The following is a 15,773-nucleotide window of genomic DNA, read 5'->3' as shown; positions in this document are numbered from 1 at the left end:
GAGCTGCGTTCACTGTAAGGTGCAATTACCAGTTTAAAATTGCTATCTAACATGGGTATTTCCATGCAAATACCCCATAATATATCTCTTTTCCCACAGCAAGATTATCCTGCATAAAGATATACTGTAATCTAAGTGTATTAATTAATATATACAGGAATCTTTACCCTTTCTGTAAAGGTAGGGACAAAGTTTGAAGAGTCTTACAGCCACGGTCGAGGATGGCTAAGCACAGTTGGCCTGACTGCTTTAGACACAGCTGGCGGAAGTATCCTACCACCCGTGGGTGCTGGAGGTACCCTGCCACCCAAACCCTTGGCTGCAGTCCAGCCACGAAAGCCAGGATGAGTTGATGTCCTGGGTTTGATCCCATGCCGAGTTACGTATGGTGTTATTACTGGAGGCAAAACGATTTCCACGGTCTTCAATGCAACCCTCTTGCGTTCTGCGCATGCCTTTCTAGCAAGCGTCTGTCTTTCATGCGCCTTGCCCACAGATGGCAGATGAGATGTGTGCTTCAGCACTCTAGGCAGAGCTGTGTCTGAAACGGGGTTGACAGATTTCTTGAGCTGAACGTAGCCGTTTGTTCGGTTCACCTTCTTTTGTTGTGTGTTACTGACTGCTTTAGACGGGGAAGCTTCAGCCTTAATATTAGATACAGTTTGATGGTGAAGGAGCTCTGCAATCTTCGGCTTTATACCATCACCAGTAATATTATTTCTACGTTGTGTTACTTTTGGTTGCTTTTTCTCCTCTTCCTTTGATTTTTCTGCAACAAGGTCGTCTAGTAGTCCCTTTGATGCAGCACGAGCCAAAATGTCTTTAACAGACAGATTTTCAGAAGAACCTTTCTGAAAATGTCAAAGGAAACAACAATAAATCTAAGCCACAACACGGAGCTGCAAATTCAGTACTTTAATCCCAGATTCCTCAGAATTCGAGAAAACTATGGCAGAATCCAGCAGAAAGACGTAAGTGACATGTGATAAATGCTAACCAAACTATTTATTGAAGAAATTAAGAACATGACTGTTGTGCGCAGTGGTATCTAAGCGTTTGCTCTTCAGAGACTTTGCCCTCTAGAGGCCTGAAGAGGGGAAACACAGCTCCCACAGTGACTTGCTCTGTAATGTATTTGTAATAGCATCTATCTGTATGTGTGTGTATCAGAAATAATTCCTAAAATACAGAAATATTATCAATAACATCAAACATTAATATTTTTCACCATAATGAAAATCCTTGCTCATGATACATAAGCAAGGAACTCTCAAACTAGATTAAGTAGGAACCATGTCAATATCCAAATATGTAAAGAGAAGCAATGGGGAAGAAATTATTTACAACTAAGCAAGAAGAGGGGTAGGTACCTGAAAAACAGAGGTTTCAGTTGAAATTATGCTTCACAGTACACATTTTATATGTCACAAAAAAAGCTCACTTCCAGAGTCACCTAAAACTGGCCTTTGATGCAATTAGGAGTAATTGTTTCTGTGCATTAGAGTTTGACTCAAAAAATGCTCAAATCAACTAACTGAAACAAAAGTGTTTCTTTTTCTGGAGGGAGAGAATATGGTAGACGTAACTAAAACTTATTAGCTCAGACAGCCAGGCTAAAAAAATATTCTACATTGCAAAGAGGTCAATAGCAGATAACCTGAAAGGCTTTTCGTGTCTGATTGTCTTTACTCTAATAAAATCTTCCTCTTCTAATTCTCCCCAAGACACAAGCTTCTTTCAAGCACTGTAATTGCAGTATGACAGAAAGCAGTACAAATAACCAAATAAGGTCTCATATTGTTAATTTTCAATGAAATGCTAATTAGCTCCCTGCCCTCCTGTGGTAAAAGAAGTCCTACTTTTTTCAGCCACGAGGAAAATGCTGATGCTCAGAGATGCAAACTAGCCCTTTAAGGCCTTTCCTCAGGAATCATTCCAAGACTTCTCCATTTACTCAGGAAAAGACCCCTGCCTTTCAAGCCAGATATGCCTTAGTTCTAGAAAGAAACGGGGGGTTGGACTAGATGATCTCCAGAGGTCCCTTCCAACCCTGACCATTCTGTGATTCTGTGAAACATATTCATACCTATTTCATTCAAATTATAATGAAACCTTAATCCCTACGGGTGAACTGTCTGCTTAGACACTGGCAAACCTTGTCAATGCATACAGACATAACAACTTTGCTAAACACCATTCATGGTGAGTCTAATCAAGCTGGGTACTTCGTTCCAAGGTGTGATGGCAACAGTATGTTTCCTCTAGATGTTTCTAGCGCTGGCGCAGGTCAAGAAACTGCTCTGATCATGAAGAGCTCCAGAAGAAAAGGCAGGTGTTGGGAGAGCTGTCCTCAGCATAAAACTCTAGAAGTGGCGCATTTCAGCTGCTCACCTCTTCTTTGTTCTTAAGACAACTAAAGAACAGCCAGAATTTTTTTTTTTTTAAATCTCTCATTTCATATATTCTTTTGTGGCAAACTGGCGATATTCTTTTTCTGTGAAATGTTTTTAAATAGTAATTTTCTTAGCTTACCTCTCTTGCTAGAATAGCTAGAAAACAGCCACTGGAAATTTCCGATGGCTCCATTTTGAAAAAAGTTTCAGTGGAAGCCTTTGAATTGGAGCAAGTAGAAAAAACAGGAGGAATAAGCCTGTGAAAAATAAACAAATGACCAGAAAATAATATTTAAGGATATAAAAGGAAATAAACAAGGATATATTAGAAGTAATTTCCAAATTATGCCTTTTAATGACAGTCTTGCAGAGCCTTATCTTCATTTTAAAAAACTGCAATTCAAGTAAGACATAAGAATTCAGCTTTTTAGAATTAAATCTGGGGGTTTGTATTTTTTCCAATAATTCCCATTTATTTTTTCCAATAATTAACCACCAGATAATAAATATGTAGGAACATAGTTAACTACGTTCTTTCTTGGGCCTGCAATTACTGTATTATCAAATTGTCCATGAAGTTGGGGAATGCTCTGAAAACAGTGAGCAGGACACAGAAATTGCAGAAGTGCTGACTGAATTAGAATCATAGAATGGTTTAGGTTGGAAGGGACCTTAAAGATCCCCTAGTTCCAACCCCCCTGCCACGGGCAGGGACACCTCCCACTGGACGAGGTTGCTCTAAGCCCCATCCAGCCTGGCCTTGAACACCTCCAGGGATGAGGCAGCCACAGCTTCTCTGGGTAATTTGTTCCAGTGCCACAACACCCTCAGAGTAAAAAATTTCTTCCCGTTATCTAATCTCAATGTACCCTCTTCCAGTTTGAAGCCGTTACCCCTTGTCCTATCACTACATGCCCTTGTAAATTATTAAGGATATGCTCATAATAAATAATATAGCTATCTAAGCTAAAAACCTTAGGTTAGAAAAAAATCACCTATTTGTAATAATCGAGTGGTGTTTTTTCAAAATTACAGTTTTGCGCTGCATCAGTGAGAAAGAAGAACTAGCCCTTTCTCATATTCTCCCTGTATTCCAGTAATCCCTACTTGTTATTTTCAGGCCTCAAGGACCTGGCTTGTAAAGGCTGCTAAACTAGTACTGTTGCAGTACAGAAAAATGCTATCAAAATGTCCTTATGCATCTTTTACTCCCTCCTCTTTGCATTGCTGAGGACTGTAAGATACAGCCCCTCTTTGAGGCTCCCTTGATCCTCTTGAGACAGAGTTTTGTTCAAAGATGGTTACACAGAAATGCATTCAATAGTTGTAAGCAATGTCCCGATTTGGCTGGCTAGTCCGTTTCTAATGGGAAGTCTACAAAACTGTTCCCAAGTTTTCACTGTAATCTGGATTTTTTTTTTTATGTCCCTTGGAACTTAGTAAAACAGACTACAAGGCTCACATCCTTGCATTACTAAATAAAACTCTATATCCTGTGACACATAGGAGATTTTTAGATGCTTTTAGATCAGATCATTCGATGCAAAAAGATGATCATCTTTATTTTGATTGACATATACAGATTATTGTTACCAGGAATTCCTTTAGCGGGTGGTCTGACCCTGAAAATTGATGCAGAAATTAAATTTGAAAGGCCAAAGGGAAATGCATGAATGGTTTAGATTCTCCTCTGGGCACACCTGCTCACCACGTGTACCCTTACGTAAGGTAAAGCCTTTGCTATAAATTGTCACATCCTTGAGGTACCCACTGTCTAAGATGCACTTACATGTTTGAAACCACCTTTATGATGTCACAGCCCTAAGACCAGCTATATGACCCCAAACTCCAGCACAGCCTTATTTTGTTCGGCAGTACTCCAGCACTGCAGAGTAATTCTAAAAGATATCATACACATAAGTACAACTGGTGTAAGAGTTTCCTGAAAGCCCTCAATCTTCTTGGAAAAGGAAACCGAATAGATCTGTGATGATCACAGAGGCTGTTTTATTGGTATAACTTGCCTCTCAAAGACACTGCTGTGAACACAGGTACTAGTAACTCTGCGAGAGAGGTTTTCATTCTACCCTGCATTCTTTTAGTCAACTAAGTTACCTAATTAACTCTAAGGAAAGTATACAAGGAACTGTCATAAGTAGTACATGCATCTTATACAGCTTGAGCTTTCATCTTAAGGCAAGCATAATCACACTATATATTTTATTTATGGTGTTCTATTACTGCTCTGTTTATGCTGGTTACCAGCAGCTTCATTGTAGCAAGAACTATGCATGAAGACATCCAAGATACATGCATGACAGTGAAGGAGGAACTGATTCTGGAATCGCCACTTATGAAGTTCGGTCAGTCTTCAGTCACAAATTTGCTCAGGTCTGCAAAAATCCTAATGTAATTTTACTGTCCCTTTCTTATGACCTGAGATTACCTTGTATTTGAAAGCAGAAGTATAACTTGGTGGTGTGACAAGTCTCATGTTTCTGCAGAACACTGAATAGATTTTGGTTTGGCTTCAGGGGGATGGGAGGTGTTTTAGACAAGAGGGATTTTTTTTCCTGAAAAAAATTAAAGCTCCAGAAAAAAAAAACCCTCAGATTTTTTTTAATACAAATTTTGTTATATGTATCATAAATTTATCTACTATTTACGTTCAACTAATTCAGAGACCATTATGTTCCAAGGACCTCCTAGTTCTCCCCATAGACTAATAGGAGCATAGAGGTCAAAACATGACAGACTTCACAAATTTCAAATCCCAAAGGAAAACACAATTTACAGCAAGAGTCCATAAACGCTTTTGGACAAGCATAGCATCATAAGCAAGACATACCCTGATTTCATCCCATTTAGCATAAAAATTCAAGCAGGCTGTTCTTTTCTATCGGTGATTTGCAGGAAGATACAGTTTGTTGTACTGTATCTTAACATTACGCATAATATACCTATTTTTAAAATTCTCTGGAATGGCCACAGTTAACATTTACTATTTTAATCATGCAAAATTTAACTACACTGAATTGCAATGAGGAGAAGTGGTGAAACACTGGCGCAGGTTGCCCAGAGAGGTGGTAGATGCCCCATCCCTGGAAACATTCCAGGTCAGGCTGGATGGGACCCTGAACAACCTGATCTAGTTGAAGATGTCCCTGCTCATTGCAGGGGGGTTGGACTGGATGACCTTTAAAGGTCCCTTCCAACCCAAACTATTCTATGGTTCTATACCTTGAGCCACAGTACCTTTCCCCACGACGGCCAAGTCATTAACGTCATCTAAGATAATATAAAATCTAAAAATACAGTATTACTCTCTGGTGCTTTTCGCAACATGAACTCTTTTAACCCACATCCTGTAATCAACTGTATCTACGTGCAAGCAAGTGCCAACTGTTTGCATTTATCTACTGTGACTGAAAGGAAAACCCAGAAAGTACCCATCAGTCTTTTAACAATTTCTCCAGCTGACAGGGGTGGCAGCTGACAGGTTTTAACTACATACAAAGTATGCAACACACATACTTTTTTCATACATATTTGAACACACATACTTTTTTCATACATATTTGTATCTGTTATGATTGCACAGAATGTTCTCTTACTGTACCCTTTCCCCCCAAAAGTCATTCATCTGAATACCGGGATGAGCAATCCTACAGCAGAGGTTCTTTCTCTTCTGTATTATTCTCACATTTTAAGACCTGGTTTCGTTGTTCTATGTGGGAAGCAGAGAGCATGCTAGCAAGTTCCCTGACTTCGTCTCCATTTTATCTTAAACTAGCTTCACTCTCTGAATACCGATAGGATGAAAGCAATAGCTCAATCAGAAGCTCACCACAATGCTCTTTCCAACCAGTGATGCTTTCCTCCCATCTCTGTTTCAGGTGGGAACAAAAATATTGGACGAAAAAGTCAAAAGGATGCTACTTAGTACTCTCATAACATCGAAAGGAATGGAATAAGAGGTAGCAAAAAAATATTTTAAATGTTAATCTAATGAAAGACACAGATCAGTCTAGCATAAGAATTATGCTACAATTTAAAGTTATATTTATTTTTTCCATAAACAAAACTACTTATTCCATACCTATACGGCTGTAGTTTATTTCCTTCCACTCGCAATTCCAGTGCTTTCTTCACTACTAGTTCATTTTCTTCTGGGTAAACTGAACAAGTGCAGTAAACAATAGCTTGTACTTTGGTAACTACAAAACAAACAAAAAAAATAATTTCTACTCTTCAAATTCCTCATACAGAGTGGTTTAGTAAGGACTGAAACCAGCATAAAAATTATGCTTGGATGTCACTTTTTTACAAATAAAATATATCCTCCCACACACATTAGTATTCAGTCTCTAGCGTTTTCTAATAAATTTTTTCAAGTATTTGCCAATTTCAGCAGAAATTCATGGATTTATCCAATCTTTTCACACAGCTGCCAAAGGAGGGGGGAAGAAAGTGGCAGCATGAAGATGGAGTCAGATTACAGTTATGCCTTTTCTGAAGCAGAGTATGACTAAGCCAGTTCAATACACAGTGCTGAAGATTATTGTATTAATGGCTGGTGAATACTAGCACACAGATACACCTTTAAACTTGAGGAGATCATTATTTAGGGGGTTTGGTTACACACTTACTGTTAACTAATAGACTAATCAGTGTATTTTTTACTATAGGAAAAACTGGTGGCGGTACCATGGAATTGGTAGTACAAGGTGTTCCCAGAAATCCAGAGCTAGCACACTTACATTTCATTGCATGCATCAACTCATTAAGCTGCCGCTCAGCAAGAGTAGCGAGTTTATCCTCAGATACTGATCCTTGGAAAAGGTCTCTTAGCAATCCTGCATCTAAACGCAAAGAGTTGTAAATTTATTAATGCAACTTGTATCGGTGTCTTAAAATTTGACTGTTTGCAGAAAATGCTTTGCTAACAGACCTGTTTATTACTGGTGCAGTGTGGGAAGGTAGGTTTTATGAATTAGAATACCAAGGAATGCCTACATGATTCTTCTTTCCCTCTTCACCTGTAATTACTACTGCCTCTGATTTGTTTCTATTTAATGAGAATTGTGCAGTGAATACTTATACAAACAATCAATAAAGGAATGTAATCACGGGAAAATCATATATACTCATTTGTATCTTGAAATAAATTTCCTACCTTTCTAGTCTTAAAGTCTTTCTATTTTAAAAGAAAGGCTATATACACTCTGCTCCCCAGAATAACCCTCAAACTTCATGTATCAACTTGAAATTGCTTTTACAAAACACTCTTAATCCTTCGGTGCCACCTAGAAATATTTTGTTTTCTTGTTGAGAATCCTATGATAGGCCAAGTATGTTCTTGCTCACTTTGTGTGGAAAAATCATCTGAGTAATTTATTTATTTTCTTTTATATTTCCATAGTAGCCCACATGTACACTAAACATACAGAATTGTGGAAGTTACTTAATACATATGTTTTATAGCAGTTAAAATAAAAATCTAAAAGGGTATTTTACAAAATGATACAATTTACTGAAGCAGCTACGATGCCCAGGCCACAACACCTGAATATTATTTTGACCAGAAAGCATGAGCTACTGTGTCAAAAGTTACCTCCGTGTTCATTTAAAATAAAGTCTATTGGATTGCCAACACCCAGCCCAGAGCACTGTGGTAGCAGCAAAATAACTTTTGCCTTTTGAAGTCTCAAGTCTGTTGGTTCAATCTCAGTAAAGTCTTCATCTAACAACTGAATATCTGGAAAAAAAAAAAAAAGAAACACTCAACAGTTCTACATGCAAGGAAACCTGCCTAATTTTAATGTGATACAGGTGAAGAGACTGTGGTGTCACACAGACTTCCATAGAGCTAGATCCTCTAAAAGTATGTCCCACAGACAGACGGACTAGACCTTAGTGTCTTCCGCTGCTAATGGCATTCCAGAGTCCTGTTGTGTTCTGTTTCAATTGTGTCCTCTGGGTAAACCCGATGAGTGCATGTGGTTTTGATTAACACTCTCAGAAACAGGTGAAAATCAGACTGAAAGCAACAGCCAAGACACCAAACAAAGGGACCCAAAAGTTCCCAGCTACCAGCGACACCAACCACTATATAGTAATTACTTATATGGAAAACTTCACTCTGACATTCCAGGAGCCTGCATCTATGACAGTTAATCTGCAACTTTTGAGTAACTTTATTGTCGCTGAGGAGTTGTCAGTTCATCTTGTGGCAACAAATAAATTGTTACTGCCCTCCCCAAATCCTCAAACATAAGACCTCTGAATCCTGATAGAAGTATGTCATATTATAGGTATCACAAACATCTACATTACAATACTTTATGCATGCCAACTGTTTTAACACCTACTTTTACATCCCATGTGATTAAACAAGTTCCTCAGTTCAGCTGCTTTTGTTGAAGATTTTACACCACACACAAGAATTCTGGACATGCTGTGAACTGTCAGGGCTGACATATGGGCAATGGTCAGATGGGAACCTATGTGAGCCACTATAATGTCATCATCCTTATCCAACAGTGCCTGTGCAGAGTGTACGGCAAGGCTGCGAGACTTATCCTAGAAAATAATGACACAAAATTAAATATGACCAACTAATTTGGTTTCCTTGAGCGCCAAGCTTCCTTTCCAAATTAGGAAAGTATTTCATTGTTTGCATTACAACCTAGAAAGAGGGGAGGAGAAAAACTAATCATGGATAGCTGATAATACAGAATTAAATAAAGTATAAAAGCAAGGATCTTATTAAGTTAAACTCACTATAATTAAATAATTTAATTCTGACTAATGCATAAGAAAGCATAACATCTACAGGTGAAAATAAATATTAAGTGCCTATCATGCCCATAAGGAGGAACTCTTAATGACAGCCAGTTCCAGAAAAGACAAATATAGGCCACAATATGCAAAATTTCATCCTCAGAGGCAGCTCAACAGAGAAATGCAGAACTATTCACACAGCTCTTAAAGATAATTGTAGGAGAAATGAAGCCCTTGCAGATAAAAAACTAAGATTTTGCTGAAAGTTGAACACTGCGGCAGATTTGAATGCAAGAAGCACATTTCCAAGAGTAAATGATGTCATATGACAGATGCTGAAGAAAGATACATATCAAACATTATCAAACATTATCTCCATCAAACTACTTAAAAGGCAAAGAGTGAAGATATGAACCATGGGTACCAAGTTTTTCCCCAAATCTGGCAAATACTGGTGTTAAAGAAAAAAAAAGAAAGCTAATCCTTTACGTTCACATTAATGTCCACGTACCTACTTACACCATTCAAGTACCACCCTACCCCACCAAACAGAGATGGAGTTTTTGAGGGTTCTGTTTCCTAACTTTGAATATTCTTAAGTAGTAATACTCAGAATTTGTTCTGGTGACATATGGGGCTGTCATGCAGGGTTCTTTTCTGCAAGTCTTCTATTCAAAATATACCCATTGGAATGAGATACTCAGGTTTACTTGGTAAGTTGGGCAATAGATTTTCAGGTGAAAATTTCCATAAAATGCTAAGCATCAAGGGAAAATGTCCTTTGAAATGTTTCTGCTAAGCACTCAAGAATCATCAGACACTTTAGATAAATTGTGGTTGTGTCTTGTTGCAGGGTTACTCCAAACCACCATTCCACTACAGGAACTTCCAACCAGTCTTGCCTGGAGAGACTAATGATGGCAAGTTAGGAAAAAGACCGGTGGCATTTATGGAGATTTAGGAACACTTCACAAAATACAAAGAAGTGTCATCATTCCATCACAAATATGCAGTTGAGGAGGAAGAGATGTTATAATATTAGCATACCATTATCTACTAACTGGGGGTAACGCACGAAGAGTTACATAGAAACTTTCCTCACGTCTTCAGAAGTGAGACTGCCTCTTTGACCACTTTCGATGTTTATTTCAACAGTTTTAAGATTAAATTTAAAACATTTTACTAATTTAATTGTAGCTATCAATTATAAGCATTACCATTTGCATGCTAAATTTCTTAAGTGAATCAGTTTCTAATTTTCTGATTATTAAAAACATCCAAAACCTTTTGAGAGTATGGTGCTGCCTGACTGATTTAATAGGACAGTCGCACAATACATGACCTCACTCTAATGCAAAGCGTTATTTTAGTTTGCAGATCATATCATTCAAGGGCTACATCAACTCACCTGCAGTAAGAGTTTGCAATCTACAAAAAGATCTAAATTAAGCAGTTCTTCTTTCAGAGAAGAAGGAAAAACCAATACATCATGGCAATGTTGGTCCATACAGTATGTGTAACGGTCGAAGTCTGACACAGATTCAACTCTTGTGAATCCCTTCTTCTTCAAATCTCCAAAAACATCTTGAAGGCTGTTAACATACAACTCGAACCATTAAATATACAACAGCTACTTAAGCAATATCGCTCACGTTGATTATATGGATTTTTGCCTTTTATTTTATTAGTGTGTGTATACACATAGGTATATACAGAATGCAATGCTGCCTAATGCAGGAGGGGAATTCACTCTATTTTAGGCATATAAGTTCTGGTTTGAAACAATTAAGTTAATAAGTCTGATAAAATAATTTAAGAAAGAGGCATGTGTCTCCAGAGGATGATTCAAAGCATCAAAACATAAATGTCCATGTGCTAAGGAGATACTGTAGCAAATCTACTGCTGGAATAGGTTAGTTCTTTCAATTGCTTCCAATTTAGCCCAGCTCGCCAATGAACGTAATGGCTGATAACTGAAATAATCCTTGTGTAAATGTAATGAAGGCATAAATGCTGAGGTTTGCAATTCAAATATCATAAAAATTTAAAGGTAACGCCAACCAACATAAAGGTAAACACCGAGAACTATGTGTTGAAATGCAGTCTCAGACAGTGCCATAGGCTTATATGGTACATTAAACATAGGATCAACGCAGCAGCTTTTAGTTCAGTCAAAATCACAACCAGAGTAAGACACCTTCTCTAGCTTTTAGCGCCGATAACCTAAGCACAGAACACTGGTACAAAACAAGAGTATCAAAACAAAATCACTGAAAACATAATAAAATGGATTACCTGTCTAACAAAATAGCTAACAGGATAACCTGGTATGGTTCATATGTCAGTTAGTACAGAAATGGGAATAACAGTGTTCCATATATAGAAGCCCACTGAATATAAGGATTTTAAAAAGCGTATTTTTATTTCAAGTTTATACCATCCTTACAGAATAAACACCGGTATTAAGTATTGTACCTGTGTTAGCACCCTTTGCCAATGCTATGGCTTACAGCAATACACCCACTTTTAAAGAAGTTTTCTCTTTATTTTTTGTCACAGAGTTCACTCACCCATATAGTTTTTTCTAACTTTATTTCCTCATTTATTTGGTGAAAGATCCACACAAGCAACAAAATAGTAAGAAAAACTGTTTCACAATTTTATTACAGTTTATGAATACCATTACTGCAATATATAAAAACTACAAACATAACGCAGGATCACTGGACTAAGCAGAATTTACCATAAGAAACTTAAATTACTGGTAATAGTATCACCTGAAAATTCTAAAACAAGTGTGTAGTAAACTATATCACTTCATATGTAAAAACATCAATATTAAATGATACTTTAAAGACCTTACCTGATTTTAAATGTGTTTATCCAAACACATAAAGGTAAAGCAGAAGCCCTTTGTTCCTGCTTCCGTATGGTTTCTGGTAGAATGTACTCAATTGAAAGAGCACCATGTTTGATGCGACATCTTGCTAGTGCAGCTGCCAACTTGGTCCTAAAACTACAAAAACGTAATCACAAGTTGAATAAATTTTAGAAATATTGCATAGAAATATTGCAATAAACATTTATCTTACAATACTATCTTGCTCAGAAACCAAAACCAAAAGTGAGGCCTCATTTTGCAAGCTGCTACAGAAAATATACATTTCACTAGGACATCTTCTACCCTAGACAACGGTAGATGCAAGGTAAGTAGTGCATAGCTAAGATTGTTTCACTTCAATGCACACAGGACTGGAATTATGACAGATGACTCTCAAATACATCAATTTTCTAAGACAGCTAAAAAAAAAGAGCAAATATGTTTTGGAGCTGCAACCGGTGGAATACAATCATGATTTTTTTGTATGTTTGAAGATATAAATACATGTATGTGCGGAACAAGCACTTGATGAAAGGTGACCTCTAAATGTGTACAGAAACAACACAAGTATGATGGCAACCAGCACTCAGTTTTATTATTATTACCTGAAAATCTCAGAGGAAATATTCCCAGTCTTTCCTTCCCACAAGCTTTACACACAATTTTGATACGTGACACTTCAAAGCAAATAAAAATTGCTGGTGAGCTACTTCAGATGTCAAGGTATATTACTTACTGCCCTCCAGGAATACCTTGCACTTAGGATATTCATGAACTTTTTGGGCTATTCTAAATCCAGCAGCAATACAATTTTGTCCAACAAATGCCTGTTGAGTTCATCAACAGACCGAAAAAGAAATACTTGAATACTACTTAAAATGTTTATTTTACGTATCCTCTTTTTTTTGTTCTAACTACTTAAAATAATATTTAACAAAGTTCTGTAATAGCAGTATTGCTAAACAAACAGGTATTATTCCACTCCATGATCTCTTGACTCTATTACACTCATATTTATAAATGTTTACCATTTCATTTATTTTCTAAAATTGTATGAAAAAAGTTTCAACGACTCCAAAATAAGATACTTTTTTCTAGGAAAACAATCCACAATATAAAGACGGTTTGTTAGCTGTATTTTTAACTATAGGAATACAAAAGTTTCCCTTCAAACTAGGTTCTCATTAAAAATAAAAACAAAGCCCATAAAATCTGAAGTTGAAAGACATCTGTAATATTGACAATTATAAAGAAAAGGTACCGGTTATACATATCTGTATTTCTGCTAATATATATGAACAAAAAGTTCTTAGCGTGTATACCTGTATAGATAACGCTCTATTTTCTGAACTTCTGCTACAGGTTCCTCTTCATCAAAAATCTCTCGTGCTTGAAACTTTCGCTCTTGTAGGTCATAAAGCATCACAACAAGCAAGCTGGTTAATTCATCTGGCTGCAACAGAAAAGCAACTGGATAGAGAAAGTGACACAACGCATGCCTTACTTCTCCCAAAACATCCATATCAAACAGCAGTCTCCCATGTAAGATGAGATGACTGAAATGCTTATTTTTAACAATATGAAAGTAATTCCTCATAGAGAGTTAGTAAAACACTGAAGAATTTTTTAAAAACTCAAAAACACAACTTAAAAGTTTTTTAGCTTATCAAAACTAAAAACATTCTCCGTACACACAGATAATATACTGTATCTTAACAACTTCTAATGTTATCAGAATTTAAACTTTGAAATTATTCTCTCCTCATAAAGTAGCTCCTTGAATAGCTAAGCTAACAAACACATCTATCAATTTGTCTCTTGTGGGATTCTTCGGCATATAACAACTGATAAGGTCCATTATAATAACCATTCTGCAGTTAGGACACATGTAAAATCTCCTTCCCATGTCTAAATGTTTAGAACAGGGAGCACCTCCTTCTTAGGGACAGTAATTAATAGCACTGCAGTTCCTTTTGTCTACCTCTTTTCATGAAATTCCTACAGTTCTTAACGCCTTTGAAAATTCCTACCTTTCTCACAAATATGACCGAAAATAGCTAGAAAACTCAAGTTATTAGGGAAATACCACCAAACACAAAATGTTACCACATAAGTCTTACCTCCTTACAAAAACAAGCCAAAAATCAAATCTGTTAGATCATTTGCTGGCTCACATAAATCTCCACAAATAAAATCAGTTCAAATTCATCTTGTAATTTTCAAAAGCATCAAAGACTAAACCAAAAGGACCAGCAGGTTACCCTGCCAGCTCTAGATTTCTTTTCATGTCAAAGCAGAAAAGCATGTTGAGAGAGTAAGCTGGACCAATTTTTGCCAGTCAAGTACCATATTTGTATACAATACAGTTTGCCCAGGAAATGAAACATGGGTTCAGTACATTCTTTTGTCTGATGGGGTTCACTCCATGCTCTACAACTCCCAGGGACAGGAAGGGAACATGAATTTTTTTGCCCACTCACAAGGGCACACCAGCTGGGAAGGAAAGCACATGGACATGGCCTGGCTCGTGGACAACATCACATCAAGCATTACACTGCAGTAAGCAGTGCACTCTCCTACCTTCTTTCTTTGAATCCTCAGAAAATATTCTAATTACATCAACTCAGAAAATACAACATTTATTTCCTCGCAAAAATGTTCACTTACTATTGAGTGGCACGGGTAAACGCAACTATCTAACAATATTTCTTCAAGAAGATCTTGATCTGCAAAAAAAGAAAGTATTGACAAGTCACGCTATAAAATCTATGGAAGAAAAAGAAAAACTTATAAATCACTGAAGAAAAAGCTGGAAGTTTAAACATCATGAAAATTAAGGGCAAATTGAATCACAAACAGTAGCAACTATAAATAAGTATAATTCCTTATACATGAAAAAGTACAGAGTTTAAATGTTTGATTTCACAAAATGCTAACAACACTTAGATATATTTAAATATTTGAGGGATACGAATAGTCTAGTAGTAACCTGCAGTTTAACAAAAAATTCCCCAGATCTCTGCTGTCAGGCAGAAACTAAACACTTTGTTTTTCCATATTTTCTCTCCTGCATCATTTCTGTTTGCAATTCTTGGAAAATTTTTGTACTTACATTTTAGAGCATTGAAAGCCAGTTCGTAAGACACACGCCGGGAATAGTCATCTTTAAAAGTCAGCACGGGAGATACTGAGTCATCACCATACCGCACCAATATTCTATCCTTACACTTTTCAGTATGAATGCCTTGAAAAATCTTAGCTGCGTTTATGTATACGCAGTCGTGATAGCCATTCTTCTCAATCAGAGCCATTGTCCTTTTTTCAACAGATCCTTTTTCATCTGAAATTTTCATTTCACTCAAGTCTGAAGTATCATTTGTAACATCCTCATGTAAAGACACCAAGTTACTTTTAGAGCCTGGCATTTTTCCAGTTGCTGACTGTGCAAGTGCAAGTCACAATCCTGCTGCCTCTGCAAAAAAAAGTTTGTATTGAATTACAACATTTTCTTTCACTAGAATATACTTTTCCCTTCATTTTCAGGTTTTCAATAGAATTTGTTTTCCTTTGTAGCCTCTAATCCTGAAAATACATATATATGTATATCATCTATACTTCTGTATGTCTTATCATCTACTTAGAGAAGTATTTGCAATAGTTTTCTTACCTTATTTATTTTCACTAATGCAGATACGAAGACCAGTTACTTGTTTCAA

At 36.8% G+C, this 15,773-nt stretch overlaps 1 protein-coding gene across 1 annotated transcript; it reads right to left on the bottom strand.

Annotated features, from left to right (window-relative positions):
• Window positions 1–203: 203 nt before the first annotated feature.
• On the bottom strand, window positions 204–15,482 carry NSUN7 (NOP2/Sun domain family, member 7). The gene is made up of 11 exons (XM_009885002.1): window positions 15,170–15,482; window positions 14,725–14,783; window positions 13,380–13,510; window positions 12,040–12,192; window positions 10,585–10,768; window positions 8,765–8,975; window positions 8,008–8,151; window positions 7,154–7,255; window positions 6,493–6,610; window positions 2,533–2,650; window positions 204–851 (listed from the first exon to the last, which is right to left on the bottom strand). Exons 1-11 carry the CDS (start codon window positions 15,480–15,482, stop codon window positions 204–206), a joined length of 2,181 nt encoding a protein of 726 aa, XP_009883304.1.
• Between the last annotated feature and the right edge of the window lie 291 nt (window positions 15,483–15,773).

Source organism: Charadrius vociferus, unplaced genomic scaffold (assembly GCF_000708025.1).
Source record: "Charadrius vociferus isolate BGI_N301 unplaced genomic scaffold, ASM70802v2 scaffold134, whole genome shotgun sequence".
Classification (NCBI taxonomy): domain Eukaryota; kingdom Metazoa; phylum Chordata; class Aves; order Charadriiformes; family Charadriidae; genus Charadrius; species Charadrius vociferus.
This window is presented reverse-complemented; position numbering and strand designations above follow the sequence as displayed.